The following is a 13,829-nucleotide window of genomic DNA, read 5'->3' on the forward strand; positions in this document are numbered from 1 at the left end:
CCCTCGGATTCAATTACTGTACATACCAACTCCCTCAAAAGTACTCAAGCATTATCACCATCTTAAGAATGTTTCACGGTTGGTTTTCATGTTAAAATTCAAGCCTTCCTTTCAATATGTTGCAGAAAATTAAAATTACATATCTTCACAGAAAGCTCGGGCATGAATTCACAATCAGAGTGAAGTGTAACTTAATTCATAATAGTGTCCTTGCTGAGTTAGATAACGTGAATATGCTGCACAGCGTGTGCCCCGAAATTGTGCTTGGAGCTCTGAACGAAAACATTCAGCCAATAAAAGACAGACAGTTTAAGAGATTTTAATGTGCTTTTTCATACAGTATATTGTATGCATTTCCAGCATAGCATTTCTCATACATATAACTCTCTTATATCCGGGGAAACGTAGAGCTGAGAGGATGATTAACAGTCAGCCTACCATAACATTACGTCTGCCATACGGTGATGGCGCAGCACAGCCGCCTCAGAGGCTCCTCTTGTACTTCGGAGGGCATAACACTGATTCCAGCTGTTTTCAACCGAATTTTCCAACTGCAAAAAAGTAATAACACTGAGAAACAAATAACTAAAAACAATATGTGTGCTGAGGTTGAGTACATTATTTACAGAAAAAAAAGCAAATAAAAACAGAAGTTAACAAATACAAAGTTGGAAAATAAGTCAGAGAAATCAGCCATATCCTAACCATCCATAACTCTGATTATACTTGATTTAAATCCACAATTCACAGCAGTTCAGAGGCAAAAAAATGTCCCCTGCTTCTTCATCGTAATCAATATGACTATGATTTCCATCATTAGCATTATAATCATCATCATTAACATTGTCTTTTTTTTCCCTCTCTTTACAGTTCAGTCTCACTTACTTATCCTAAGTAAGGGTGCTCACTTTGGAAGTTGTAGTCCGGACACACTTTTTGAACCAGCTTGTAATCGATGCTGAAGAAAGAGATGAAGATGCAGATCACCTTGAAGGGTTTGGCACAGAGCCAGGCAGCGTGGGACTGGGTGTGCTCTGTGAAGCAGGTCTGAGACGGATCGTACAGGCAGGGTTTCGGCTTCTTTGATCTGTTGGTTTTCTCGTACTCCACCCGACAGTTAAAGGTCTTTGTCTCTTTCGGGTCGATGGTGGACTGATGGGTCTCCTGGATCTGGACGTTCTGGGTGTGGGGGTGCAGATGCTGGACGACCTCAAACTCCACCACTTTGGTCGGCGGCACGATGCTGACCGACACGTTGCCCAGGCTGGACGAGTTGTGGCGGAAGTAAACGGTGAACGTCCCGTTGATGTGGTCCACGATCTTCCCCGTTACCAACAAGCTGAACTTCATGGTCTTGACGTTGAAGTAGAAGTCTCCCCAGCCAAAGATCTTCTTGGTCTTCATGGCTGTCTTTAGCGAGGGCTTGCGCTTGGAGCGGTATCCTGTCTGGTCCAGGAGCAGGGTCTGGTTCCGGGCCGGGTCATATGGATTAAAGAAACTGTAGGTGGGCGGCTTGGATTTCATGGGTGTCTGGTCAATGGAGGTGGAGAAGATACGTGTTTGGTACGGAGGCTTGACCACTCCCCCTGTTGATCCTCCCACCGTGCCTCCACCCATTCCATATGGAAGAGTCTTCATCACCGAGCCAGCTGGGCCCAGGTCTGAGAACTCCACCTGCTTCTCCAACCCTTGGACCTGGAGAAAAGAAAGACAGACAGAAAGAAGAAGAAGAAGAAGAAAACTTTATTTACAACAGGCCAAAGGCTATTAAATTTGTTTTTCACATAAATTCCAAATTTGTTTTTCACATATTCTCCTGGAGAAAAAGCATCAGTCGATTTGTTAAAACCGCAGTGGGTAGAATTGGAGCAAATATAATTTAAAAAAAGTTATTTTTATAAAACGGTCACTATATCCTCTTGACAGTAGCGCATTAGACAGGTAATCTGAAAAAAATCATTTGCTTTTATGTCCTCCGTTGCTCCTAATGGCATCTGCAAGATTTCAAAAACTGGAGGAAAACAACCAATCAGAGCCGAGCTGGAGCCTGCTGTCTCTGAGCAGCTGTCGTTCACTCGCGACCTCCGATCAAACGGTCAAACTAGGCACAGCTGATCAAATATGAATCAATATTCTGTTACTGTAATACCTATTTCTCTCCTCAAATGTTTTCAGAAACATCTTGTAGTGTACTGTTTAGCTGTAAAATGAGAAAGTTTGTGACCCGGGAGCCCTGTTAAGAGAAGTCGAGGAAATACCAAGCAACGCCCCCAGCTGGAGCAAATTTTCTCATTTTACAGCTAAACAGTACACTACAAGATGTTTCTGAAAACATTTTATGCGAGAAATAGGCATTACAGTAACAGAATATTGATTCATATTTGATCAGCGCTCCCTAGTTTGAGGAACGCTCAATAGGAACGCTCTCTCTCTGAAATTACCTGTGTGAAAGTCTCCTGTCATGGGCTAGATTTTGTAAAGCCTGAAAACAGAGCCATGAGGAGGTGCAGAAGTCTAGTTTTCTCTCAGAACACTTGAATTACAATATGCTGAAAGGTAATTATGGAATTTTTGCTCAATGATGCTAAAAACGCTCTGCCCACTGCAGTATTAATCGGCACAAACAAAACGTATTATTTCTATGTTTTGTCAAGACTACAGTTTGCCACAACTTGTAAATCCAACTAATGTTAAAACGAGCTGACTTTAGTTTAAAATGGATATTTTTACAGCAGCCATGTGAGAAATCAAACTGCTCAACCTGTTTCTGACACGCCATAAATTCATCCGAGTGTCCAAAAGCCAGATCGTTTGGGAAATTGATCAGCTGTCGGGCGCAAAATGAATATCCAACGAAAACCGATCTGGTGGGAATTCGGCCCAATCGAGGGGTAACCTTTTCGGAATTCAAATCTGTGTTAATCCTAACAATGTCTGCCCAGCATCAGCCACACAGCAGGTAAAGGGTTCGGCACCTTGCTCAAGGGCCCTTAAAGGGACATTGTTTAGGATTTGGTGGCATCTAGTGGTGTGATTGCAGATTGCAGCCAACTGAGTACCCCTCCACTCACTCCCCCCCTGTCCAAGACTGTGGTAACGTGAGCCACCAAGTGCAAAACTGTGGTAACGCCACTCAGAGACCATCCTTACCATAATAACACTACTTTAGGAGCAACGGAAATCAGACAGCCGCTGGCGGTACCACGGTTTTGCACTCTGGGGCTCACATTACCGCAGTTTCACAAGCGTGTCGGAGAACTACGGTGGCCTTCAGGTAACGTATAAACGTGAAAGGCTCTCTCTAGAGCCAGTGTTTGGTTTGTCCGTTCTGGTCTGCTGTAGAAACATGGCAGACTCGTGAAGAGGACCCACTCCCCATGTAGATATGAAGGGCTCATTCTAAGCTAAACGAAAACACAACGATTCTTAGTTTCAGGTGATTGTACACTAACGAAAACAAAGTTATGAATATTACATTCCATTTATGCCAATAGATCCCCTGAGATGTTACACTTACCCTGTAAAGGTTTCTGCACCTTGATCAAGGGCACTTAACTTAAAATAGTGGGCACCATGTGGTAGATGTAATACCAATGCTGTCAGTTGCTGACACAAAGGCAGAATAAACTGCTCTCAGTACTGGGAGTTAGACCAGCAACCTGAATTCTCTAAACCCACGCTGAAGAGATCAGAGCGGCTGAATGATTCAGAAATCTACATTAAATACAATCTTGAAACTGGACTGATACACAGGAAAAAATTCCATTACAGTAAGTCCCATTTCATTTTACGCACATTATCATAATCTCAAGTGTTGTATAGGTCACTCCGCTGCAGAGATCTTTTTACCTCACATGATTTTTTACTTCCCCGAGCATCCGAGTTGTTAGAAGTTGCCATGTTTCATCTCTTGAATTCAAGAAAAACAAAACCATCTATTTTTGTTAACACACTTTAATTTTGTTGTCAGTGTTGCTACGGAGAGAAAAACAACTCTGTGTGTAAGGTAATGGATGTGAGCCTTTGTTAGTTCAGACAGCTTTCTGCCTTTAATCCACAGCCTAGGTGGTTATTCACTGGGCTGATTGACTAGAAATCTTCCTCTGCTCTCTTTCATGTCTCATCAATCACATCACTGCCATGCTCCCATCCATATGCATATATGTACAACACTCACACACACACTCGATCCGCACACACATGCGATCATCAAGCTTGAAGCTGTCATGCGGTGACAGCGAGAAGTATTACAGCTATTCGGAGGGGTTACATGTGCTTCCCCTGAGGATGCATTTGGATAGAGTTTTAAACTGTTCTAGTGGATAAACAAACCAAAAAAATAAATGAAAAACAGCATTTCAAAACAAGCACAGGATCAGATCTTTGTGTCTTCTCATGCAAGGACAGTTTCCGTCTCCCTTCATTCCTATCCAGGGCAGTGGAACCGACAGGTTTGTGCCAAAGCGCTCCTCATCTTTCATCAATCACTGAACCTAATAATAACTCCATATTGCTATTCGCAGAGGCAACAGTGCAGCGCTCAATACGGCTCCTAATGTATTCAGTCATTCAATTAATGTATCCATGTCTGTTGGCCATTCATTAACATGCCCGCAGAGCTGATTTCTAAGTAGATTGATTGAGGGGAAAATAACTGAAAGTTTATTGACCACTGGAGGAATGAATTACCAAAAACAGACAGGTGTTGATAAATGACCAGTGACTGGGATAATGACCCACAGAAGATTTTTAACACACCTCTACTCCCTTTGGTGCCATGACAGGAGGCCTATATGCAGCGGTCTTGCAATTTTAAGCCGGCGAATTGGCGCTGTGAGCCGACTTAGGCGCTGACAGGTAGGAATAAGCCACAGTTGATGGCAGAAAAACACCAGAATATGTACAGCAACAAACAGTGTGTACAGCGCATGCAAGATGGGGGGACTTCCTGTGAATGCGCTGTCAGCAGTGCTGTCAGCTAGCTCCATGTGTTGCCATCTGTCAGGCTAACACTCTGCTGGTGCAGTCCTAATCATTTCTCTTGCTGATGGCACAGAGCTCCAGAACTAGCACCATCATCATAATCCTTAACCATCTTTGGCGGCAACATCACGCTAGGAACCTCAACCTAACCTTCAGGGTCAACTGTATGAAGCTCAAAAATGATTTTACGACGGGGTCTGGGGTTTCTGAGGGGGGGTAAAAAAGCAACTGTACGCAGTCAGCAACTTTAATAAACATCGATTGCGTAGAAAAAGATGAGTATGGAGAGAGGGCTTCTCCTTCTGTGGCGCGAAAGTAATAAAATGCCAACAGAAACCAATGAATAGATGGGCTTTCTATTAGCATAAATATGAAATTTTTCTTTGTGCCGGACAGTAAATCCATTTAAAGGGTGAGGATTTGTTAGAAGAAATATCAGATATTTTTTCATGACATGAAATCCATAAGCTATAGACTTTTTGCAAAACAGCGGATGTTTGCTATAAGGTCACATCAGGCTGCCGCAACCAGCGAGAGAGTGACGGTTTGAAAAACACAGCTTCGTGCTTTTCTTCTTCCTCGGCCTCTATTCAGTTAGGTTACAATGAGTGAGAAGTAACTTTTAGAGAAATAGCCAGAGGGATGTTGCTGGGGTCATGAAGAGGTGCTGAAGCTAAATACACACAGGTGCGCACACACAAACAAACACGCAGTAGATGCACTATACTGTAGTTACACACTGACCAGCTCAACTAGACAGGTTGGTAGGTTACAGTTGAAGAAATTAGAGTCCAAATTGAACATTTTAGTCCCATACATGCATGTACTTCAGTTTACATTAGTTAATTTAATCTAAATATAATCTGGGAAAAGTTTCAAGATTAGCAGGTAAATTAACTCAGATGTATTTTTTACACTCTGCTATCTTATGTATAGATTTAGTCCTACAGTATTTATGCTTATGTTTAATTCATAAGGTCATCTAGAAGTTAAGAATGTAAAGTATCACAGTACGTACAGTTTCAATTGCATAAAAACAGAAATTACAGACTGGCTGTATGTAATTTCAGGGTCAGTAGGGGTAGCTATACAGTAGAGGCTTGTATAGGAATCAGGGAGTCTGCAACCTTTGTAATGAGAACCACCTGGGAGATGAATATCACATCTTGTTTGAATGTTAAGCATGCATGCATAATTAATTATAGGAGTAGGTACTTGCTGTTTAAACTGTCAATCTATTAAAGTAGCAATCTCAAAGATTTTCATTTGAATAAATGTCTGTTAAGTCACTATCTATAGCCAAATGAGGTAACACAATGGTGATCGAGCCTATGGCCCACTAATGAAAGTATTGAAATATTCATATATTTTATTATTAAATGGGTGTCTGTGGTGACATTCCCAGGAAATTACAGTTTTTCTCCATTGTATAAACACAAAAAAGAGAACTATGCACACAATTCTGAAAAATGTCTAATCTATTTCTATCAACAAAAGACTCCAGACTTCTAATCTCTGAGCACAAATCAATTGTTTTCACTCAAATAGAAGTATATTTTGTAATTACAGTGGGAAAAAAAACAAAGATTATGTGTAAATTACATGTGTTCTTCAAGAATATTTTGCCTCTGATTAAGTAATTCATGTTCGCTAGTGCCACGGTGAGGCTATACTTAGGCACAGTGGTGCTTTGAGTTATTGCTAACATCAGCACAACATATTCACAATGAAAATGGCATTAGTTTTTGCAGGTATTTGGTCATAAACCTAAGTACTGGATGAACTAGAATTACCGCCTCAAAGTTGTACGCCTAGGCCAACCAGTCAAGTTGCAGTTTACATCCATGTCTGTCCAAAGTATCATCAGTTCATCATTTTATCCTGTTCGACATTAGTTGAAATTGTCATAATTAGCATTTGAATAATTGAGTTATGGCCAAAAATCTGTTTTGTGAGGTCATAGTGACCTTGACCTTTGACCACCAAATTCTAATCAGTTCATCTTTGAGTCCAAGTGGTAGTTTGCACCAAATTTGCAGAAATTCCCTAAAGGCGTTCCTGAGATCACGAGAATGGGATAGACTGATGGACAGACAACCCAAAAACATAATGCCTTTGGCCACGGCTTTCACCGGCGCGGAGGAATTACAAAAAAGATCATGATGGCTCCATATAAAAGTTATTGTAATTCATCCAGAGGACATGAAAGTTTCTATCAAGTTTCATAACGATCCATCCAATTGCTCTTGAGACATTTCACTCAAAACTACAAAAGTGAACCACATGGTGGTGCTAGAGTAAAAATTAGGGGATCATGAAAGTCATGAGGATTCATCCTCCTTGGACCATGAATGTCTGTACCAAATTTCATGACAATACAATACATCCAAAGTTGTTGAGATAGTGCCAACTGACATCCCTAGAGCCACGGCGCTAGCATGGCTTATAATGTGAATATGATAAAGGTAAAAGTCGTTCTACCCAAAGATGCTATACAACACCACGGCTTTACCTTCTCACTCCCTATAATCACATTCACATGAACCGACCGGGCCAAGGCTCCTTTAATAACCATCTCAGGAATGTGAAACATTCAACCCATTCAGGCAATTAGAAATTACTAAGTAAAGGTCAAAGAAAACTTGACTTCGGGGGATGCTTTGGGCTCCCTGTTGTGGCTATTTGGGCCTTCTAGCCATAGACTGTATAGCCGCTGTTTTGAAGCCTCGAGTTCGGCATTTCTGTCGTTGCCATCTTGATTTTTGGCTGTCGTCATCTTGGTTATTTGCAACCATAAATGACATGAGAGAGTGGAGTTAAGTACAACCCAATGCTGGATAAGACATTTTTAGGCGACCAAAAAGGTCATGATTAACTTTTATGAACACATGCTGTGGAAGGGTTAAAGTTGTAAGACGAAAATGTGAACTACTCTAAATGGAACCATAATTTGCAAAATGAACATCATGCTGTATTGAAGAAGACTTGAAACTAGCGATGGAGACCATAAACTCATGTTTACTATGTTTACTGAGGTAATAACTTAAATGTGAGAAGAGGGCTCATTTTCTAGACTTCTATACAATCAGACTTCTTTTTGCAACCAGAGGAGTCGCTGGCTATTAGAAAGAATTCAAGTTTAGGGCACTTCTGCATTGGCTTCACTTTTCAGACCCCGGACTCACCCATTGCTTCCAACCTGCAAAGTTCGCCACATAGTGAGGCTTTACATGCGTCAACATGGCATTAGTGTTTCCTCTATTTAGGATTGAAATTTCTGTTCAGTAGGATGCTGGGGCAAATCGTAGCATAAGATGGAATAAGTATTGCGGTGGACTTATACATATGTATGATACAGGCAACTCAATAACAGCACAATCATAGAAAGAACAATCAGATTACAGAGCTTGGGAGATAGAGGGAGATAGCGAAGAAAATGTTATTAGCGGAGAAGTGAGATGAGGAGCGGAGAGAGTAAGGAGATCTTGTACATTTTCTAGGAATGGGGAACATTAATCATCTATAACTTCATTTGGAGGTTCATATGAGCAAAAAAGCATCTTTAGTTGCTGCTTAGATGGGAGGCCTATAACCTACCTGGAAGTACAAGCGAGAATGAAATGTGGGGATTGTTCAATGAGGAGATTATGAGCGTGGCTCAGAGTGAGTGACAGAAAAAGAAGCCGGCAGATAGAGAGGGGTTTAGAGAGAGAAAGTGAAAGATAGAGTGAGCGGTGAAGGGCTTCACACTAACTTATTAAATAAGAGAAGGTCAGATGAGCTCCAGAATTGACTGCTGAAACCTGATCTATCACATGCCACCACAATTAAGATCTCTTTTCATCATTAAGGAAGCTCTGGATCAATGGTAGCACCTCTGCTCTGCCTTTCTTTCACTCTCTCTCTGTCTATCGGGTATCTGATCCTCCGTCGGCAGTTCGCTCTCCCTCACCTCCATCCATAACATCCACACTTCGTTGATAGCGAGAGTATTCAGAGGAAATGGACCTCGCTCACCGGCTCCCCAGCACACATCTGCCTCCCGCCTCCCGCCCTCCCATCCTTCCCCCAGAAGGACTGATGAGAAAATGAGAGCTGCTTGTCTCGGAGCTCTCTCCCAGGCTTGTTCCTTTGTTTAATTGGAGTTTTATTGGTGACAATCAATTCATTTCTATCTGTGCTCCGGGCTGCATTGATCTGCTGTCACAGAGAAGAGTCAAATGTACAGTTCCACTCCCACCGCACTACAAACAACAGGCTCTGATGCCAGCTACTGATGCTACTTTTTTTAAACTCTCTGTTTCTACTGCTTGTTGTGATTAGAAGCATTTTTCAGGTTTACCTCATGGTTCTTGTAGAGGAGTACAAGAGACTGCAAACTATTTACAAGCAGTGAGAGGACACAAATTCAGGATGAAATGTTGAATGCACATCACTTTTTACTTTGAAGTCACTGTTTACTTTAAATGCCCCTAAATGCCATAAATCTGTTCAAGGTGCAGATGGAAAGCTGAACATCTTAAAGTAAAAAAGTTATCTGTAGTTCTAAACTTCAAAGATGACATTTTTTTTTAACTACACCATTGCTACTGAGGTACGAGTTGTGTTGTAAAACCCTGAAATTTCAATGACTTTCATCTTAGCTATATCATTTCCATTCGGTATCAGCGGTGGAAAGTAACTTCTCAAGAACTGTCCTTAAGTAAAATTTTGAGGTACTTGTACTTTACTTGAGTATTTCCATTTTATGTTACTTTATACTTTTTACTCCACTACATGTATTTGACATTAGTTACTAGTTACTTTGCATATTCATATTATTAATACAAAATATAATCAACTTATAAATGATGATGTATTACTATAGATTAGGGCATTCAAAGTTAACGCGATAATAACAAGTTAATGCAAATTTGGTACCAACCATGGCGAGGAAAACTGTCATGGCCATTTTCAAAGAGGTCCGTTGACCTCTGACCTCAAGATATGTGAATGAAAATGGGTTCTGTGGGTACCCACGAGTCTCCCCTTTACAGACATGCCCACTTTATGATAATCACATGCAGTTTGGGGGCAAGTCATAGTCAAGTCAGCACACTGACACACTGACAGCTGTTGTTGCCTGCTGGGCTGCAGTTTGCCATGTTATGATTTGAGCATATTTTCTATGCTAAATGCAGTACCTGTGAGGGTTTCTGGAGAACATTCGTCATTGTTTTGTGTTGTTAATTGATTTTACGTGACAAATCTCCTTTTAAGGTACATTTTGACAGGCAGGTCTGAAACAGGTGAACAAACAGAATCAAGCAGCACGACATCTGCAACAGTTAGTCAAATCAAGAAAACCCATTTCAATGTCGAAGTCACCAGAACATCGCAGGGTTATTGGGCTCACCACTGAGGTGAGGGGTAAGGACCTAAGACCTCCAGACAAAGCATTGAGTACATGCGCCTTGGGCGTTTACAGTTGTTATAATATCATAGATGCCTCCCTGTAGCACCTCAGGGTAGACCCATAGATCTCATCCCAGGGACTACAAATCCCATCTGCCTTATGAACTCTGCAAGATCTCCCTGGAAAATATTATTGGACTTGACTGTAAAGAAGAATGTCTGGGCCACCACAATCTGAATAGGATGTCTCTGGACAGAGCTACACACAACACATATGATCAACGCATTCTCAAACAACGGTTCGTATGATATCTTACGAAAAGTTTTTCCTCATTTTTCGTGCGTTTTCCTATGTCCAGCAACATATGTCAATTTCCCTCGTTGCATACAGTCTTTTCAAAATAAACCTATGTTTTCTTAGGCAACAACTAAGTTAGGTGTAGGCAACAAAGCTACTTAGTTAGGTTTAGGAAAAGATCATGGTTTGGATTAAAATAACTTAAAAAGTGGCGCAACATAAGTACGGAAGTTACATGACAAATAAATCAACATTGAATTCTGGTTTCACACGAGGTACGAACACCGGTCTCCTGAGAAAAAGTCTAATGTTTTTTGACCCAACCTTCCACCCTGACCTCCTCACTATGCAGAATTTGTTGCTCTTTATACTTCCTGTTTCACGATTATGTGGAATACATATGAACTGAGTTTGTGGGATATATATGAATTACAGTGCATTACTTTTTGTAGGTCTAGCTATGAACGGTGAGCAGCCTGATATGATAGACGTTAACCCTATGTCTGTTTGGTTAAAGGACATTTCATAATTTTGCAAAGTGCTCATTGCTGTTGAAATAATGGAACTAATTTGTGAGGCAAATAAAACATAAAAAGCTTAATTGAACATATTTAAGTGCTGCTAGTCTTGTACTGTGGCTCAGACATGTTCAATTCTCCCAGCAGTGAATCCACTCTGTTTTGACAACGATCATATAATAAAAAAAGAATTTTTTCTTCCTTCTTCCAAAAAACTGGGAGAACTGAAAATGACATTTAATTACAAAAAGCAAAATAAAGCCAGGAGGAAAAAAGATAAACCAGTACGGGGGAAAATGGAGAGAAAGAGAGAGAGAGAGCGAGAGAGAGAGAGAGCGAGAGAGAGAGAGAGAGAGAGAGAGAGAGAGAGAGAGAGAGAGAGAGAGAGAGAGAGAGACGAAGAAGAAGAAGAAGAAAAAGAAAAAGTAAAGGCAGTAAAAGCGATTTCGCAGTCCAGTGGTGTCGCTGGATTATCATGAAAATGAAAGCTACTGAGTCAGGGAGTATCAGGGAGCAAGGAAATGGAGCCGAGACAGATAACACAGTAAGGGAGAAGAAGAAAACGAATAAGAGAATGAGTGTAGAGAAAGCAGAGAGGTCTGTAAGACAATGTGAGGGGAAAGTGCAAAGAAAGAGAGAAAAGGTAAAGAGACAATATATATACGACACACAGTGAGATTATGAGTGCAATAAGACAAAAATGAGAATCACTTCACCCCATAGAGAATAATCAGAGGTTTCTTGAGAAGTAATATCTGTAATATTGTTTCGAGAAGACCAGCTCAGCTCTGAAATATTTTTTAGTTTAAGTTTTTTCCCTTGTATCAGGCTAAATGTAAAAAGTATTCTGGTTGATCATGAGCAAAAGTTTCATATAGAAGGAGCTTTATTTTCTGTATAGGCCAACATCTTGTAGCATATACAGCAAATAAAAGCTATATTTAAGTGTTGTTTGGAACAAGCATCAACTGAGGGAAAAAGAAAGAAAGTACGCAGTACTCGCTGCCATCTGACGTCTACATACAAGGCGACTACATACATTTATGAAGGTATTGTCTGCTAGCTTAAGTGTCAGTGTAGGAAATAAAAAAAGGAACCCACTATCTTAAAAATTGGGGCATTTACAAAATGTTGGGGGCACTTCTAAGAAATAGTAATTAGTTGCTGTTTTTAATGTGAACTGATGCCAAACTACGATGCATACAATAATCACCACTAGCCAGCCATAAAACCAAATCTGGTTCCTCTGGCACATTGTCATGCCACTCTTCCACCATATACACTGATCTTAATTATGCATATTTGAATGAGTTTGCCTACCTGATAGTAAACGTGAAGTAAAATATTGTGAAGGAGAATTAGGCTTCTTGTATATTTTAGCTATAGACTGTATATAAAGATGGACGACAGGACAGCTCCCCAAAAGTGAAGCCAAAACATCTTGATCGCCCCCTGGTGGCTTGCTGCAGTATAGAGCATAAATCCCGCCCCCCTCCATGTTCGCAGATGGAACATGGGCTAAACTAAAACGTCTAAGTACACGTCAAATTAATTGTTCCCTGTTTTCTGTCACTTTTGGTAGTTCTTATCACACTGATGTATGTGCAAGCGTTCATTTTTCTGATAAGTTTGATTTTAATTAATTTCAGCTCTCAGAGTGGTTTCGGTCTTCTCATCTAGCTCTCGACACAAAAGTAAATAAGCGTATTCCCCAAAATGTCAAACTATTCCTTTAAACACTCCCCTCTTTTCTTTGTAATTAGTCAGGTCACATAATGCAGCCCAGGGTCTACAGGAAACAGTACAGATGTTGCAATCACAGTCTGAATTCAGAACACACTGCCAGAATCTAACAATCCTCTTTACCATTATTCAATAAGAGCAACACAGTTACATTATAAACTCTCTTTGCATCATAATCTAAACTCCTGCCGACTGTCACACTCAGTTGTGCACTACTCCGGTGCACATTAGGATCGCAGAGCAGTGAATCACTAATTTAAAAGGAACAGCCACATCCAAAAACTGGAGGTATGGAGGACAAAATGAATACTGCTTCTATAGAACAAGAGAATAAAGTAAGGTTATATACTCACATAGATTAACGGCCCTAAACAGACCATACCGCTCGTTAACACCACCTTTGGTAAAAACACTGGGATTATGGAGCTATGTAAGATATTAACCCAGGAGACAATCACGCCGTGAGTGTGAATCACCGCCAAATAAGCATCCAGAGCTTACAACACATTGGTCTTCAATGCCAGCATTGTGAGTGGGAGTTTTCATTCATGTACGTTTAAACAATGCTACCGCAGCCAAATCAGTGAAAACATGAATCCCAAATGTTACAGCCTAACCAAAATCTTCAGACTCTTCAGAAACTATGAAATTAAAATGTAGCAACAACTGTTTTAATATGTTTAAGATAAATATTAGTCAATGTGAGGGCAGCAAAACGGCAGCTGACGCCTTGTGGCTGGATTGGCGTCCTAAGTGCATACAGTGATGCCTGTGGCAAGGAAGGCTGTGTTAATCTCACAAAACATAAAACCTCAGTGGTATTGACCACGTTGCCCTCATTGAAGGAAAGGCTACAACCAGGTACCATAGTGCAATGATATCTGCAGTGGAGC

General features: G+C 40.7%; 1 protein-coding gene across 2 annotated transcripts in view; it reads right to left on the reverse strand.

Annotated features, from left to right (window-relative positions):
* Positions 1–13,829, reverse strand: part of nxph4 (neurexophilin 4) — a 52,091-nt gene continuing 38,262 nt past the window's right edge. The window contains exons 2-3 of one of the 2 annotated variants that reach the window (XM_074651789.1): positions 886–1,695; positions 1–551 (exon numbers count right to left, since the gene is read on the reverse strand). In XM_074651789.1, coding sequence (XP_074507890.1) covers positions 886–1,695 — 810 coding nt within the window. In that variant the 3' untranslated portion in view covers positions 1–551. The remainder of the gene's footprint in view (positions 552–885; positions 1,696–13,829) is intronic. The other variant, XM_074651799.1, reaches the window with a different exon arrangement.

Source organism: Sebastes fasciatus, chromosome 1 (assembly GCF_043250625.1).
Source record: "Sebastes fasciatus isolate fSebFas1 chromosome 1, fSebFas1.pri, whole genome shotgun sequence".
NCBI lineage: Eukaryota > Metazoa > Chordata > Actinopteri > Perciformes > Sebastidae > Sebastes > Sebastes fasciatus.